Source organism: Gadus macrocephalus, chromosome 19 (assembly GCF_031168955.1).
Source record: "Gadus macrocephalus chromosome 19, ASM3116895v1".
Lineage (NCBI taxonomy): Eukaryota > Metazoa > Chordata > Actinopteri > Gadiformes > Gadidae > Gadus > Gadus macrocephalus.
Genome location: NC_082400.1, coordinates 3,558,035 through 3,570,831, shown reverse-complemented (window position 1 = coordinate 3,570,831; position 12,797 = coordinate 3,558,035). Strand labels below are relative to the sequence as shown.

Genomic DNA, 12,797 nt, shown 5'->3' with positions numbered 1-12,797 from the left:
TGATTGATAGAACCGCTAAATAAACCCCCTAACCCTCTCACTTAGCTATGCATGGAATATAACCCCTAAACCTGGCTGTGTTGGTGCCTTGTTCTATGACTACCAGGCATTGAGAAACTGATGTTGGTCAATTAATGGTAGGTGACGGCTACAATCATTTAAAGTAACCAATTAAACTATCCGGAAACCTCCTGCACTGGAGTACATGGATACAGAAGTCTGTCAAAATGATCTTTTTATTTCCTACCAATTAAACAATATTTGCAATATTCTCCACACAAAACAAAATGAAAAGGTTAATGCATGGTGGCCACATGTAAGCTTGAATTATGTCCACATGCGTCTATTAAAATCACTGCACTGTTATGCCGCCTTTAAACCAAAAGAAGACACCACATTTAGGCTACTATCATATGATGACCAAACATCCAGAGGACGTCCAGTGTATTATCCATAGAAAACTAATATGTTATATCAAGAGTTATAGATGTCAATACATGTGAAAGATGTTATTGTTTGAGAGATTTGTAAGAAGAACAGAAGGCCTGGCCACCGGCCAGTTGTTAGTGAGTTGAATGCTCTGAGTATCGGTTGACTTTGACTGTTGGATTTAGGTTTTAGACGGCAGGTGGTTTGGGATGACCAGTACAAATCGTTCTCCTTCCAGCCGGATGGTTCAGCAGCTCAAACCTCTAGCCCCCAGGCCGGGGCTCAGGAGGTCTTCACCAGGTCGTACACGTAGATGAGGAAGTCGTCATCAAACTTGATGAAGTAGACGGAGTTCTTGGCCTCCACCTGGTGGATGACCATGCCCGAGCGCTTGCCCCCGTCCTCCTTGGCGTACTCCACCTGCTTCCCCACCAGGCTGTCCACCACCTCGCCCGGCTCCCGCTCCACGGCCACATTGTCGTCTGCAGGGACACCAATCAGTGGTCAATTAATAACTTGTTGGCTAATAATGCTGCGACTCATTCATCAGTCCATCACTAATTCATGTTAAACTAAACATTTGTTATTTGGACATTTAGCCGATGTAGCTTTGTTGCTAGTCTAAGCGTAGCCATGGTGCTAGTCTCAGTGTAGCCAATGCGATGGTGCTAGTCTCAGTGTAGCCATGGTGCTAGTCTCAGTGTAGCCATGGTGCTAGTCTCAGTGTAGCCATGGTGCTAGTCTCAGTCTAGCCATGGGGCTAATTCCAGTGTAGCGTTGGTGCTATTCCTAGTGTAGCCATGGCGCTAGTGTCAGTGCTCCTCACTGGAGTCTGGCATGATGGTGAGGTCCCCCTCCTTGTAGTCCTGCAGCAGCTGGTACATGTAGAGCACGGGGTCCTTCTCGTAGGTGATGTAGAACCACGTGGTCATGATGGGGTTGCGGGCCAGCACCATGCCCCTCCACTCCTCCTTGGGGCCCTCCTCCATCTCAAACATGTGCTCCACCGCCCTGCCGATCATGGTCTGAGCCAGCTCCGTGTCGCTGAGGCGCTTCTGGGCTGAACCTGGGGGGGGGAAACCTTCAGTTAGTACCACCGCTCCCCCCCCCCACCCACACTGCAGCACTACGGCGACCAGAGCTAATGTAGGTAGCAACCGTATCTATAGGAACAGTATCCATAGCAACGGTTTCTATAGAAGAACAGCGGCAGCTTTAGTAACATCAGTATCTATGGCAACTGTTGCTATAACAGCTAGAGCTATAACAGCTAGAGCTATAGCAGCGGCCTCTAAACCAACAGTTGCCATAGAAACGGTTTGGCAAACTGGATCTATGGTAGTCGTAGTCATGATTGGAGGATATGTATAAAGTGTCAATTTCCTAATATTTATCACATGCTTCCTATTCATAATAGGTGTGATGAATACTGATGATGTCTGTGATGTCTGTAGGAGCCTACCTGCCCGCTCCCCGACCACCAGGTCCTTCACCCGGGGGTCACGGTGCAGCTCCAAGCCGTACACACAGTCAAAGCCGTCGTACTTGATCAGGTACAGAGAGGGTTTCACCGGCACCTGGAAGAACCCTTCATATCAGTCATCTATAAACTGATTCAACTGGGAGAACCCTTCATATCAGTCATCTATACACTGATTCACCTGGGAGAACCCTTCATATCAGTCATCTATAAACTGATTCAACTGGGAGAACCCTTCATATCAGTCATCTATACACTGATTCACCTGGGAGAACCCTTCATATCAGTCATCTATACACTGATTCACCTGGGAGAACCCTTCATATCAGTCATCTATAAACTGATTCAACTGGGAGAACCCTTCATATCAGTCATCTATACACTGATTCACCTGGGAGAACCCTTCATATCAGTCATCTATAAACTGATTCAACTGGGAGAACCCTTCATATCAGTCATCTATACACTGATTCACCTGGGAGAACCCTTCATATCAGTCATCTATACACTGAATCACCTGGGAGAACCCTTCATATCAGTCATCTATACACTGATTCACCTGGGAGAACCCTTCATATCAGTCATCTATACACTGATTCACCTGGGAGAACCCTTCATATCAGTCATCTATACACTGATTCACCTGGAAGAACCCTTCATATCAGTCATCTATACACTGATTCACCTGGAAGAACCCTTCATATCAGTCATCTATACACTGATTCACCTGGGAGAACCCTTCATATCAGTCATCTATACACCGATTCAACTGGGAGAACCCTTCATATCAGTCATCTATACACTGATTCACTTGGAGGAACCCTTCATATCAGTCATCTATACACTGATTCAACTGGGAGAACCCTTCATATCAGTCATCTATACACCTGGGAGAACCCTTCATATCAGTCATCTATACACTGATTCACTTGGAGGAACCCTTTATATCAGTCATCTATACACCGATTCACCTGGGAGAACCCTTCATATCAGTCATCTATAAATCCGATTCAACTGGGAGAACCCTTCATATGTGTCATCTATACACTGATTCACCTGGGAGAACCCTTCATATCAGTCATCTATACACTGATTCACTTGGGAGAACCCTTCAATCAGTCATTCACCTGTGGGAAACCCTTCATATGTACTCATACTTTTTCCATCAAGTAGGAATACATACATGCATACTTATTCCATCCAGTAGGAAAACCTACATACTTATCCATCCAGTAGGAATACATACATGAATATGTATTTAATCCAGTTAGAAAATGTATTTCATACAGTATGGATGTATATATTAACAAACACATTTTATAGATATATTTATTCCATCCAATCTGAAAAAATATATAGGCCAATATATGTATATATATATATATATTTAATTGATTCCATCCAGTATAAATATATACGATTACATATAATTACATGGATACTTATTCCTATTAGTATATGAAAATGTATACATATAGGCCCAATCCCATTTCTACCCCTTACCCCTTCCCTTTACCCCTCCCCCTTGTTTTGAAGGGGTAAGGGGAAGGGGTAAGGGGTAGAAATGGGATTGGGCCATAGTGTGTGTGGACTCTGGGGCTGGGTGAGGCTGCACACCTGTTGCGCAGCGCTTAATCAATGCGAAGGGGCTAAACCCGCCATCACCCCACACACACACACACACACACACACACACACACACACACACACACACACACACACACACACACACACACACACACACACACACACACACACACACACACACACACACTCACACACTCGGGAGATCTCTGCCACGGCAGCATGGAGTCAATGATACACCTGCTCTGTGTATCATTGACTCCAAACTGTCGGGGCGTCTCAGGAGCCCAGCAGAGCTAACAGGTGCACTGGAGGAGGGACTATGCTACACTATACTCCTTACTCCACCCAGTATCAAGAAATGCAGATATCCGTATTTTGTCCAGTATCAATATTCACATAAAGTTTGATCCCATTGATTACATATAATATATGCGCATGTACATATATATTGTGTATATTTTTCGTAACACACCAGAGAGATGCTCAGTTTCCTATATCCTTTATGTTAACGCATTTGAATCATTAGATTAGGCTATATCTCTGCGCAATCAATAAATATAGTGGTCCCTTCATCTCATACATACATAGATACACAAATTTGTCACTCTAACATCAAGTGTCTGTCAAGCTATAAGGTTTCTGTATCTTAGTTATTATATTCAATGGTTTGTCCCGGCTGGCTCCCCATTGTAAAGGATGACCACCGAACACACATGTCACTCTCTTGTAAGCCTTACAAGAAGCCTTACAGAGGTATCGAGGTGACGGGGCGCAGCCCATTTGTCACAGGGCCTTACCACTGAGTGGCCTTCTGGCTTCCATCTGTGTTCTAAACTCCATTTGTGTTCTGAACTGCTAGGGGGAAAAGGCCTCTGGAGTGGAACATAGCGCAGCCATGCTTTCACAGGTGAAATACCCCTTCATGATGGTGGATATGGGCAGGGCTGGGGAGGGATCCCTCAGTTGTATATATATATAATATCTATGATGGTATAACCCCTCACCTGTTCCAGCACCGTCCCCTTCCAGACCACATGTCCGTCTGTCCACACGTGCTGGATGCGGCGTCCCACCAGGTTGATTCTGGGGGGTCCCGGGATGCTGGGGGACCCCACGGCACTCTTATGTCTTCTGACAGCGACACACACACACACACACACACACACACACACACACACACACACACACACACACACACACACACACACACACACACACACACACACACACACACACACACACACACACACACACACACACACGTTGTAAAAGAGCCTACAAGGTCTTGAGCTGCATTGGTTAAACCACTTAAATCGTTACTGTTTAATGAAACATTAACATTTTAAACTAAAGTACAAATTTAATCTGATTACTAACTACAAATAAAATTTAATCTGATGATTAACTACATCTGAGATTTAATCTGATGACTCTAGATTTCTCCAGATGACTGCAGGTTGGACCTACTTGTGGGGATTCTTCTTTTTCAACTCCTTTACCGAAGCACCTGTCTTGTCTGTCGTCGTAGAAACAAACACACATACATATAAGCAAGTAGACAAACTGATTCACTTTCAACACATTTTTTGGATTCATAAATAAGCTCTTTTAAGGTTCTAGGGTAGTTTAAATTCTACTGTTCAATGCAAAAACTATAAATGACATCCACAATACAAGAGCAATACGATACAGCATATCTTTTTGAGTGTATTCATTATTTACTCTTAAGTCATTTGGCAGATGCTTTTGTCTCATGAGTATTGAGATTGTGTTTGGATGTCCTGTAGAGCAGGTAGGGGCTGGGTCTCAGCTCTAGGCTACACTGTCCTGTAGAGCAGAGGGGCTGGGTCTCAGCTCTAGGCTACACTGTCCTGTAGAGCAGAGGGGCTGGGTCTCAGCTCTAGGCTACACTGTCCTATAGAGCAGGTAGGGGCTGGGTCTCAGCTCTAGGCTACACTGTCCTGTAGAGCAGAGGGGCTGGGTCTCAGCTCTAGGCTACACTGTCCTGTAGAGCAGGTAGGGGCTGGGTCTCAGCTCTAGGCTACACTGTCCTGTAGAGCAGAGGGGCTGGGTCTCAGCTCTATGCCGCGTTTCCACTGCAGGGTGCGGAACGGATCGGATCGCAAAGGTGCGGTAGGGAGGGGGCGGTATAGCCCAGCTCAGTTCCGAGGTCGCGTTTCCACTGCCGACAGTACCCTTTGTGGTAGGCCGGATGTCGATCGCCGCGGCAGCTACGTAAACATCGTAAACAACGTCTTCCTCCCCAAGAATGCAGACGAACGTCTCCACCTCCTTGTTCGCCCAAGCAAGCGTTTTACGCAACATGTTAATTGTAAATAATAATAATTAATAATACCTTGAGGCTACTGTTTGTTTGTTTTTATCCCCGCGTCACCCGGAAGTGATGATTCTGTCGACCAATCAACGGAGGGGGTGTGTAGCTAGAATTTCCCGGGACCCTTTCAGGCGTCTCGTCTCGTTTTCGGTACCCCAACGGAGGAGTCCCGAGAACGAGGCCGGAACGGGTACGGCAAAGTCCGGGTCACGCCCACTTTTGGCGGTGGAAACGCGACCCGATCCGCACCTTTGCGATCCGATCCGTTCCGCACCCTGCAGTGGAAACGCGCCATTAGGCTACACTGTCCTGTAGAGCAGAGGGGCTGGGTCTCAGCTCTAGGCTACACTGTCCTATAGAGAAGGTAGGGGCTGGGTCTCAGCTCTAGTCTACACTGTCCTATAGAGCAGAGGGGCTGGGTCTCAGCTCTAGGCTACACTGTCCTGTAGAGCAGGTAGGGGCTGGGTCTCAGCTCTAGGCTACACTGTCCTGTAGAGCAGGTAGGGGCTGGGTCTCAGCTCTAGGCTACACTGTCCTGTAGAGCAGGTAGGGGCTGGGTCTCAGCTCTAGGCTACACTGTCCTGTAGAGCAGAGGGGCTGGGTCTCAGCTCTAGGCTACACTGTCCTGTAGAGCAGAGGGGCTGGGTCTCAGCTCTAGGCTACACTGTCCTGTAGAGCAGAGGGGCTGGGTCTCAGCTCTAGGCTACACTGTCCTGTAGAGCAGAGGGGCTGGGTCTCAGCTCTAGGCTACACTGTCCTGCACCACATAACATGTTCATTGCCTCTCACACCTGACCCACATTACTATACTAGTTGATTGGTGTACATACATGTTTTGCAGTATATATATATATATATTCATGTATATACTAGTGTGTTGGCATACATACTAGTGTTTTGCAGTATATATTGGTGTATATACTAGTGTGTTGGTGTATATATATATATATGTGCATTCATATGAAGTGGTACCTGGGCTGCTGTCGGGCCGCCGGGGCCGCTGGGAGCTCTTCATGGGCAGGCAGGGAGACAGCCGCTCTGCCCAGCTCCCAACCCCTGATCACCCCAACCTGAGGACCACAGGGGGAGCCACGGGAAGGGAGAGGTTAAGATGGAGAGAGAGAGAGTAACGTAGAGCGGAGGATAGAGAGAGCAACGTAGAGGTACAGAGAGAGAGAGTAACGTAGAGGGGGGGATAGAGAGAGAGTAACGTAGAGGGGAGGATAGAGAGAGAGTAACGTAGAGGTACAGAGAGAGAGTAACGTAGAGGGGGGGATAGAGAGAGAGTAACGTAGAGGGGAGGATAGAGAGAGTAACGTAGAGGGGAGGATAGAGTAACGTAGAGAGGATAGAGAGAGTAACGTAGAGGGGAGGATAGAGAGAGTAACGTAGAGGGGAGGATAGAGAGAGTAACGTAGAGGGGAGGATAGAGAGAGTAACGTAGAGGGGAGGATAGAGAGAGCAACGTAGAGGGGAGGATAGAGAGAGTAACGTAGAGGGGAGGATAGAGAGAGTAACGTAGAGGGGAGGATAGAGTAACGTAGAGAGGATAGAGAGAGTAACGTAGAGGGGAGGATAGAGAGAGTAACGTAGAGGGGAGGATAGAGAGAGTAACGTAGAGGGGAGGATAGAGTAACGTAGAGAGGATAGAGAGAGTAACGTAGAGGGGAGGATAGAGAGAGTAACGTAGAGGGGAGGATAGAGAGAGTAACGTAGAGGTACAGAGAGAGAGAGTAACGTAGAGGGGGGGATAGAGAGAGAGTAACGTAGAGGGGAGGATAGAGAGAGAGTAACGTAGAGGTACAGAGAGAGAGTAACGTAGAGGGGGGGATAGAGAGAGAGTAACGTAGAGGGGAGGATAGAGAGAGTAACGTAGAGCGGAGGATAGAGAGAGCAACGTAGAGGTACAGAGAGAGAGAGTAACGTAGAGGGGGGGATAGAGAGAGTAACGTAGAGGTACAGAGAGAGAGAGTAACGTAGAGGGGGGGATAGAGAGAGAGTAACGTAGAGGGGAGGATAGAGAGAGAGTAACGTAGAGGGGAGGATAGAGTAACGTAGAGAGGATAGAGAGAGTAACGTAGAGGGGAGGATAGAGAGAGTAACGTAGAGGGGAGGATAGAGAGAGCAACGTAGAGGGGAGGATAGAGAGCAACGTAGAGGGGAGGATAGAGAGAGTAACAGAGGTAAAGATATAGCTGAAAATAGAGAGTGTAACATAGCTGTGAGGATAGAGCATCAAAGAGGGGAAGATAGAGTTACAAAGAAGTGAAGGTAGAGAAAGAATAAAATAAAGGTGAAGGTCTAAAGTAGAGCTGGAGAGAGTAAGGTGGAGGAGAGAAAAGAGAGTAAGGTGGAGCCAGAGAGAGTAAGGTAGGGGTGGAGACAGAGAGTAACGTGGAGGTGGAGACAGAGAGAGTAAGGTAGGGGTGGAGACAGAGAGTAACGTGGGAGGTGGAGACAGAGAGTAAGGGAGTAGGGTCCAGCTGCAGCCCCGGAGAACAACACCCTGGCGTGACAGCAACAACTCAGGCGTGACGAAAGTACTCTGGGGTGACGGAAGTGATTTATTTTTTTAACTTTTTTTACACATCGCTATCAGAAACCAAAGATCAACCATGGAAAGTGAGACTGTCAATAAGCTTAATATATTGAGTAATATTCATGTTAAAGCCGTGCCGTGGTTTATTTACTTTTTGCTAAATGTTATATGTATAATAATACCGTGCCCTTTTTGAAAAATTAGCTGCACTTCGTTCATAGAAGTAAGTGAGAGTTAACATGAATATTACTCAATATCACTTCGGTCAAACCAGAGTATTTCCGTTGCGCCAGGGTGTTGTTCTCCAGGATTGCAGCTGGATACTATTGGAGTAAGGGGGAGGTGGAGACAGAGCGTAAGGTGGAGGTGTCGACAGAGAGACTAAGGCCCCATCCACACGAAGCCGAAACAGGCGAAACCGTTACGGTTTCGATCTATCCGGTTTCGCAGTATCTCCGTAAAGACGGAGTCAAGCGAAACCGGGTAGATCTGTAGAAACGCTGTAGTACACATTCCAGGCCCATAAGGGGCGCTGCTTCTGCTACAGAAATCCTTGTTGTTGTGAGTTCTGAGACACCGCGGGCTTAACAGTCATTGGCTAGAGGGTCGAGGGGTGGGGCAATGACGTCATGGTTTACGGTTTCAGTCGGTTTCAGGCGTCCACACGAATCCAAAACGAAACCGGGTAGATTTGAAACCACCTCCGAGGGTGGTTTCAGAAGTTTGCGGTTTCGGTCGGCGGATTCGCCGGCTTCGTGTGGACGGAAGGCCGAACCGTACAAGACCTTTGCGGTTTCGCCATGAAATCGGCTTTGTGTGGACGGGGCCTAAGTAGAGGTGAAACCGAGGCAGTAGGGTGGAGGTGAAGACAGGTTGTTGCTACCTGTGGCAGGTTCTAGGTGTTTCCGGTCTGTTTTCCTTCTCTTCTCCCAGCTCAGACTCTCTCACCTGTTCATAGAATATATTCTATGTTGATTTGCACAGGGGAATTTTGTGCTGCAGAGGCAGAAGGTCGGCAAAAGAGAAATAAGCCCCTTAACAGCTCACTACACACAGTACCCACTATATGACAACACTGCATGTGCACTAACTACCTATACCTTTTATACATGTAGCCTAGATGAGCTAGGTAGTGGATGATGGAAATCTCCCCTCTCACACACACTCACACATACTGACTTAAAGGTCCCATGGCATGCTACTTTATGGATGCTTTAATATAGGTATCAGTGGGCCCCTAACGCAGTATTTGAAGACATTGCCGAAATTCAGCCGTGGTGTAGAATTACAGCCACTACGAGCCAGTCGCACATTGAGCTTTCCCCAAATGCGCTGTTGCTGTGTCTGCAGCTTTAATGCGAATGAGGAGGAGAGAGGCGGGTAAAGGGGGAGGGTGGGGGTGTGGCCCTGAGAAGCTTTTGTCCACGGTACCATGCGCTCTGTTTACAGTAGATGTACATCGCAATGGCGAGGTGCACACAGCCTTTAGCCGTGTTCTCTAAATATTCTAGAACACTCCGGGTGCTCCGGCGGGAGTCCTGGAGCTCTATATCTAAATACTATCATATTATACATAGATATCTATATCATAGAATATATATTATCACGGACAAAAGCTGTGTGTGCCTCCAGTAGGGTTGCCGCGGTATACGGTATTACCGGTGTTACCGGTGTTGAGGCCAACACCGAGTACTCGGTGTTGCACACCGGCAACACCGAGTTGTTTTTTTTTTTTTTTTTTCAGTAATAAAAAACAAATTCAGTAAAAAATAATAATATAATTATAATTAAGAAAATTTAAATGTGTAGAATAGGCCACAGTTCTGCTCTGTGCGGGAGCATTGTCGCGCCGAGAATTGACGTGCTTCCTTACAAGACCGGTAACCATAGCAACGCCGGTAAACAAACCCCGCGAAGCCCAATCCCTACGTGAGCTCCCCGCGCTACGGCCATCCGGAGGCGCACAGAGCTTTTGGCCGTGATATTATGATATATAAAATTATATTATACTATTATATATAGAACGTTATAAGACCCCGAGAATTGGCGCGCTGCCAGCCGCTGTCACCGAGTGTGAGAGGAGAGTTGACGGAGAAGATGGCGGTTGACCTATAGTTTCAAAGTTAATACCGTTTCTACCGGTAATACCGGTGTTGACACGAGCGTATTACTCGGTGTGAAAATGTCCACACCGCGGCAACCCTAGCCTCCAGACGATATTATGAATCTCAAACGACTGCGTCGGGTTCTCCGACATCCCTGGTTCTTCCACGTCCACATCAATCTGAATTAGATTGAACCACGACATGGGGGAGAAAGGGATTGTTGCCCGCGATTGTCTCCCGCCGGAGCCTCGCTGCCGAGGGAGACCCGCAGCGCAGAGGAGGTGGTCCCTGGGCCGCGGGCAGTGGGAAGCGGTGCTCAAGCGGGAGACAATCGCGGGCAACAACCCTTTCTCCTCCATGTCGTGGTTCATGCACTTCAGGGAGTCAAAGCCAAAGTTCCTTTCCCCCAATTCCTTTTCAACCATGGCTGAGATAACCCCAACTACAGTCTCGTTGTGGAAATATCAGAGACGTCAGAGAACCCGACGTGTTATGCGCCATTACACCAACAGCAGAACGGGACTTATCCAAATTACAAAGAAGTGTACACACACTTGCGTTAGTGTGTGTAATAATTACACACACAAACACACACACACATGTGGTGCTCGCACGGTCAAAGCTCAATTTCTCATTGGCGGTCCAAATTCTCTGGGCTGGCAAGGCAGAGAAAGGGGAGGTGGCATCTCCCCTTATGACGACATACGGGGAAAAATTCCAAAACTGCCCGTCTGAGCTTCATTATTTTAAAGGCGGAGCAGAATGCCTATAGCTCGTTTTACACCAGACGAAATTTCTAGCTACTGGGGGAGCATAGGTAGGCTAGGGGAACTCATATTGATGTTAGAAAACCTCAGAAAGTGAAATTCTCATGCCATGGGATCTTTAAGTAAAGTGCTCTATCTAATCAGTTCTATCTTTTCCAGTACCCTAAACTACCACTGAGGTGTAGACCGGAGCAGCGAAGCGTCGGCTCGACCTTTGATTTGATTTAGTGACCTCTAAGGGGCGTTGCCACTGAGTCAACATGCAAATCAGCCTCAACACGAGTTCAGCAGAGTAACTCGTCGAGGATCATTGTAGGCCTGCGACTCGCAACGACAAAAGATATGTAAAATGACGTCACCAAATATCCAATATCCGGTTCCACACGTTGAAGGGGAACCGGTGGTGGTTTGCCGTTAGGTAGGCTCTTCCTCCTAGCACACGGCGGTTTGAAGAAGAGCACCTGATCGAACACACGCACCAAACAACCTTCTACACTGTTTACACACATTATGCACGCACGCACGCACACACACGCACCTGACGGCAGCGCCATGTTCATTTTAAAACACACGTAGGCCTACGGTCCTTTCAGAATGAGAAGCCGTAGCATCAGGCTTACCTCTGGTTCACCTCAACACAAACACAACACCTCTACCCCGGTGTGTTCCTGCGATCAGCGGAATGGCGAGATCATGCCTCCCCTTGAAGCGGAACGAAAAGGGTCGACTCTGTGCTCTTCCCGTCCACACCGCACAACTTAACACGCACTCCTCAACTTAACACACACTACACACAGCAAGCAACCGTCAACGCTTTCGCTCCCATCTCCCTCCCGGCCCGCCCCTTCTGGCCGATGCCACATAGTGCTCCATTGAAACACGTTGTGGCAACAACAGGCGCATGACTTCGTGCCCCTTTGCTTAATAGTGATCCACTTGGTTGTTAAATGCGGCAGTGAGAAGAAGACGCGATACCTCATCGACTTGCTGAATTAATGAACAGACTGAAGTCTGATCGTCGGCCAACACACACACACACACACACACACACACACACACAAACGACTATTGTGAGCAAGAGCAGAGCTCCCGCTAAGACACAATACATGACGTCACACCGTGTTCCTGTTTATAAGGAGTTTATTCTCATCAATATTATCTCAGCAACAAGTCAGTCAAATCGATATATATTTATATCCATCTATGTATCTCACTCATGTCATTCTTATTTCTGTCTCTCACTATATCTCTATATCTGAGTTGTCACTATCACGATATAGGCTATCTGTGTGTCACTATGTCTCTTTGTCTGTCTGTCACTCTATCGTTCTGGGTCTGTCTGTCACTCTATATCACTCAGTCTGAATGTCTGTCAAAATCGATATCACTCTATATGTCGATATTACTCTGTCTCTCTATACCTGTATGTCTCTCTATATATTACTTTGTCTGTCTCTCTATACCAGTATTACTGTCTCTTTATACCTGTATTACTCGGTCTCACTATACCTATATTTTTGTCTCTCTATACCTATATTTCTATCTCTCTAAACCT

The 12,797-nt window shown here is 47.1% G+C and overlaps 1 protein-coding gene across 4 annotated transcripts; it reads right to left on the bottom strand.

Annotated features, from left to right (window-relative positions):
- Positions 1-218: 218 nt before the first annotated feature.
- On the bottom strand, positions 219-12,108 carry LOC132447831 (spindlin-W-like). Of its 4 annotated transcripts, none has more exons than XM_060038821.1 (9): positions 11,863-12,085; positions 11,602-11,729; positions 9,254-9,318; positions 6,804-6,901; positions 4,964-5,012; positions 4,501-4,627; positions 1,892-2,006; positions 1,256-1,495; positions 219-911 (listed from the first exon to the last, which is right to left on the bottom strand). In XM_060038821.1, the coding sequence occupies exons 4-9, from the start codon at positions 6,844-6,846 to the stop codon at positions 712-714; spliced, it is 774 nt and encodes a 257-aa protein (XP_059894804.1). In that variant the 5' UTR covers positions 6,847-6,901; positions 9,254-9,318; positions 11,602-11,729; positions 11,863-12,085; the 3' UTR covers positions 219-711. The 4 variants fall into 4 exon arrangements, with proteins under 4 accessions (XP_059894804.1, XP_059894803.1, XP_059894802.1 ...); XM_060038820.1 differs by having other exon boundaries at positions 11,602-11,703; XM_060038819.1 differs by lacking the exon at positions 11,602-11,729 and having other exon boundaries at positions 11,863-12,108.
- Between the last annotated feature and the right edge of the window lie 689 nt (positions 12,109-12,797).

Excerpts from the sequence above, each read along its gene's own strand:
- LOC132447831 (XM_060038819.1), bottom strand. The coding sequence starts at position 6,846 with ATGAAGAGCTCCCAGCGGCCCCGGCGGCCCGACAGCAGCCCAG. Across the intron at positions 4,628-4,963 it reads AAAAAGAAGAATCCCCACAA|AAGACATAAGAGTGCCGTGG; the intron begins GTAGGTCCAACC and ends TGTCGCTGTCAG. Across the intron at positions 912-1,255 it reads CACCATCATGCCAGACTCCA|ACGACAATGTGGCCGTGGAG; the intron begins GTGAGGAGCACT and ends GTGTCCCTGCAG.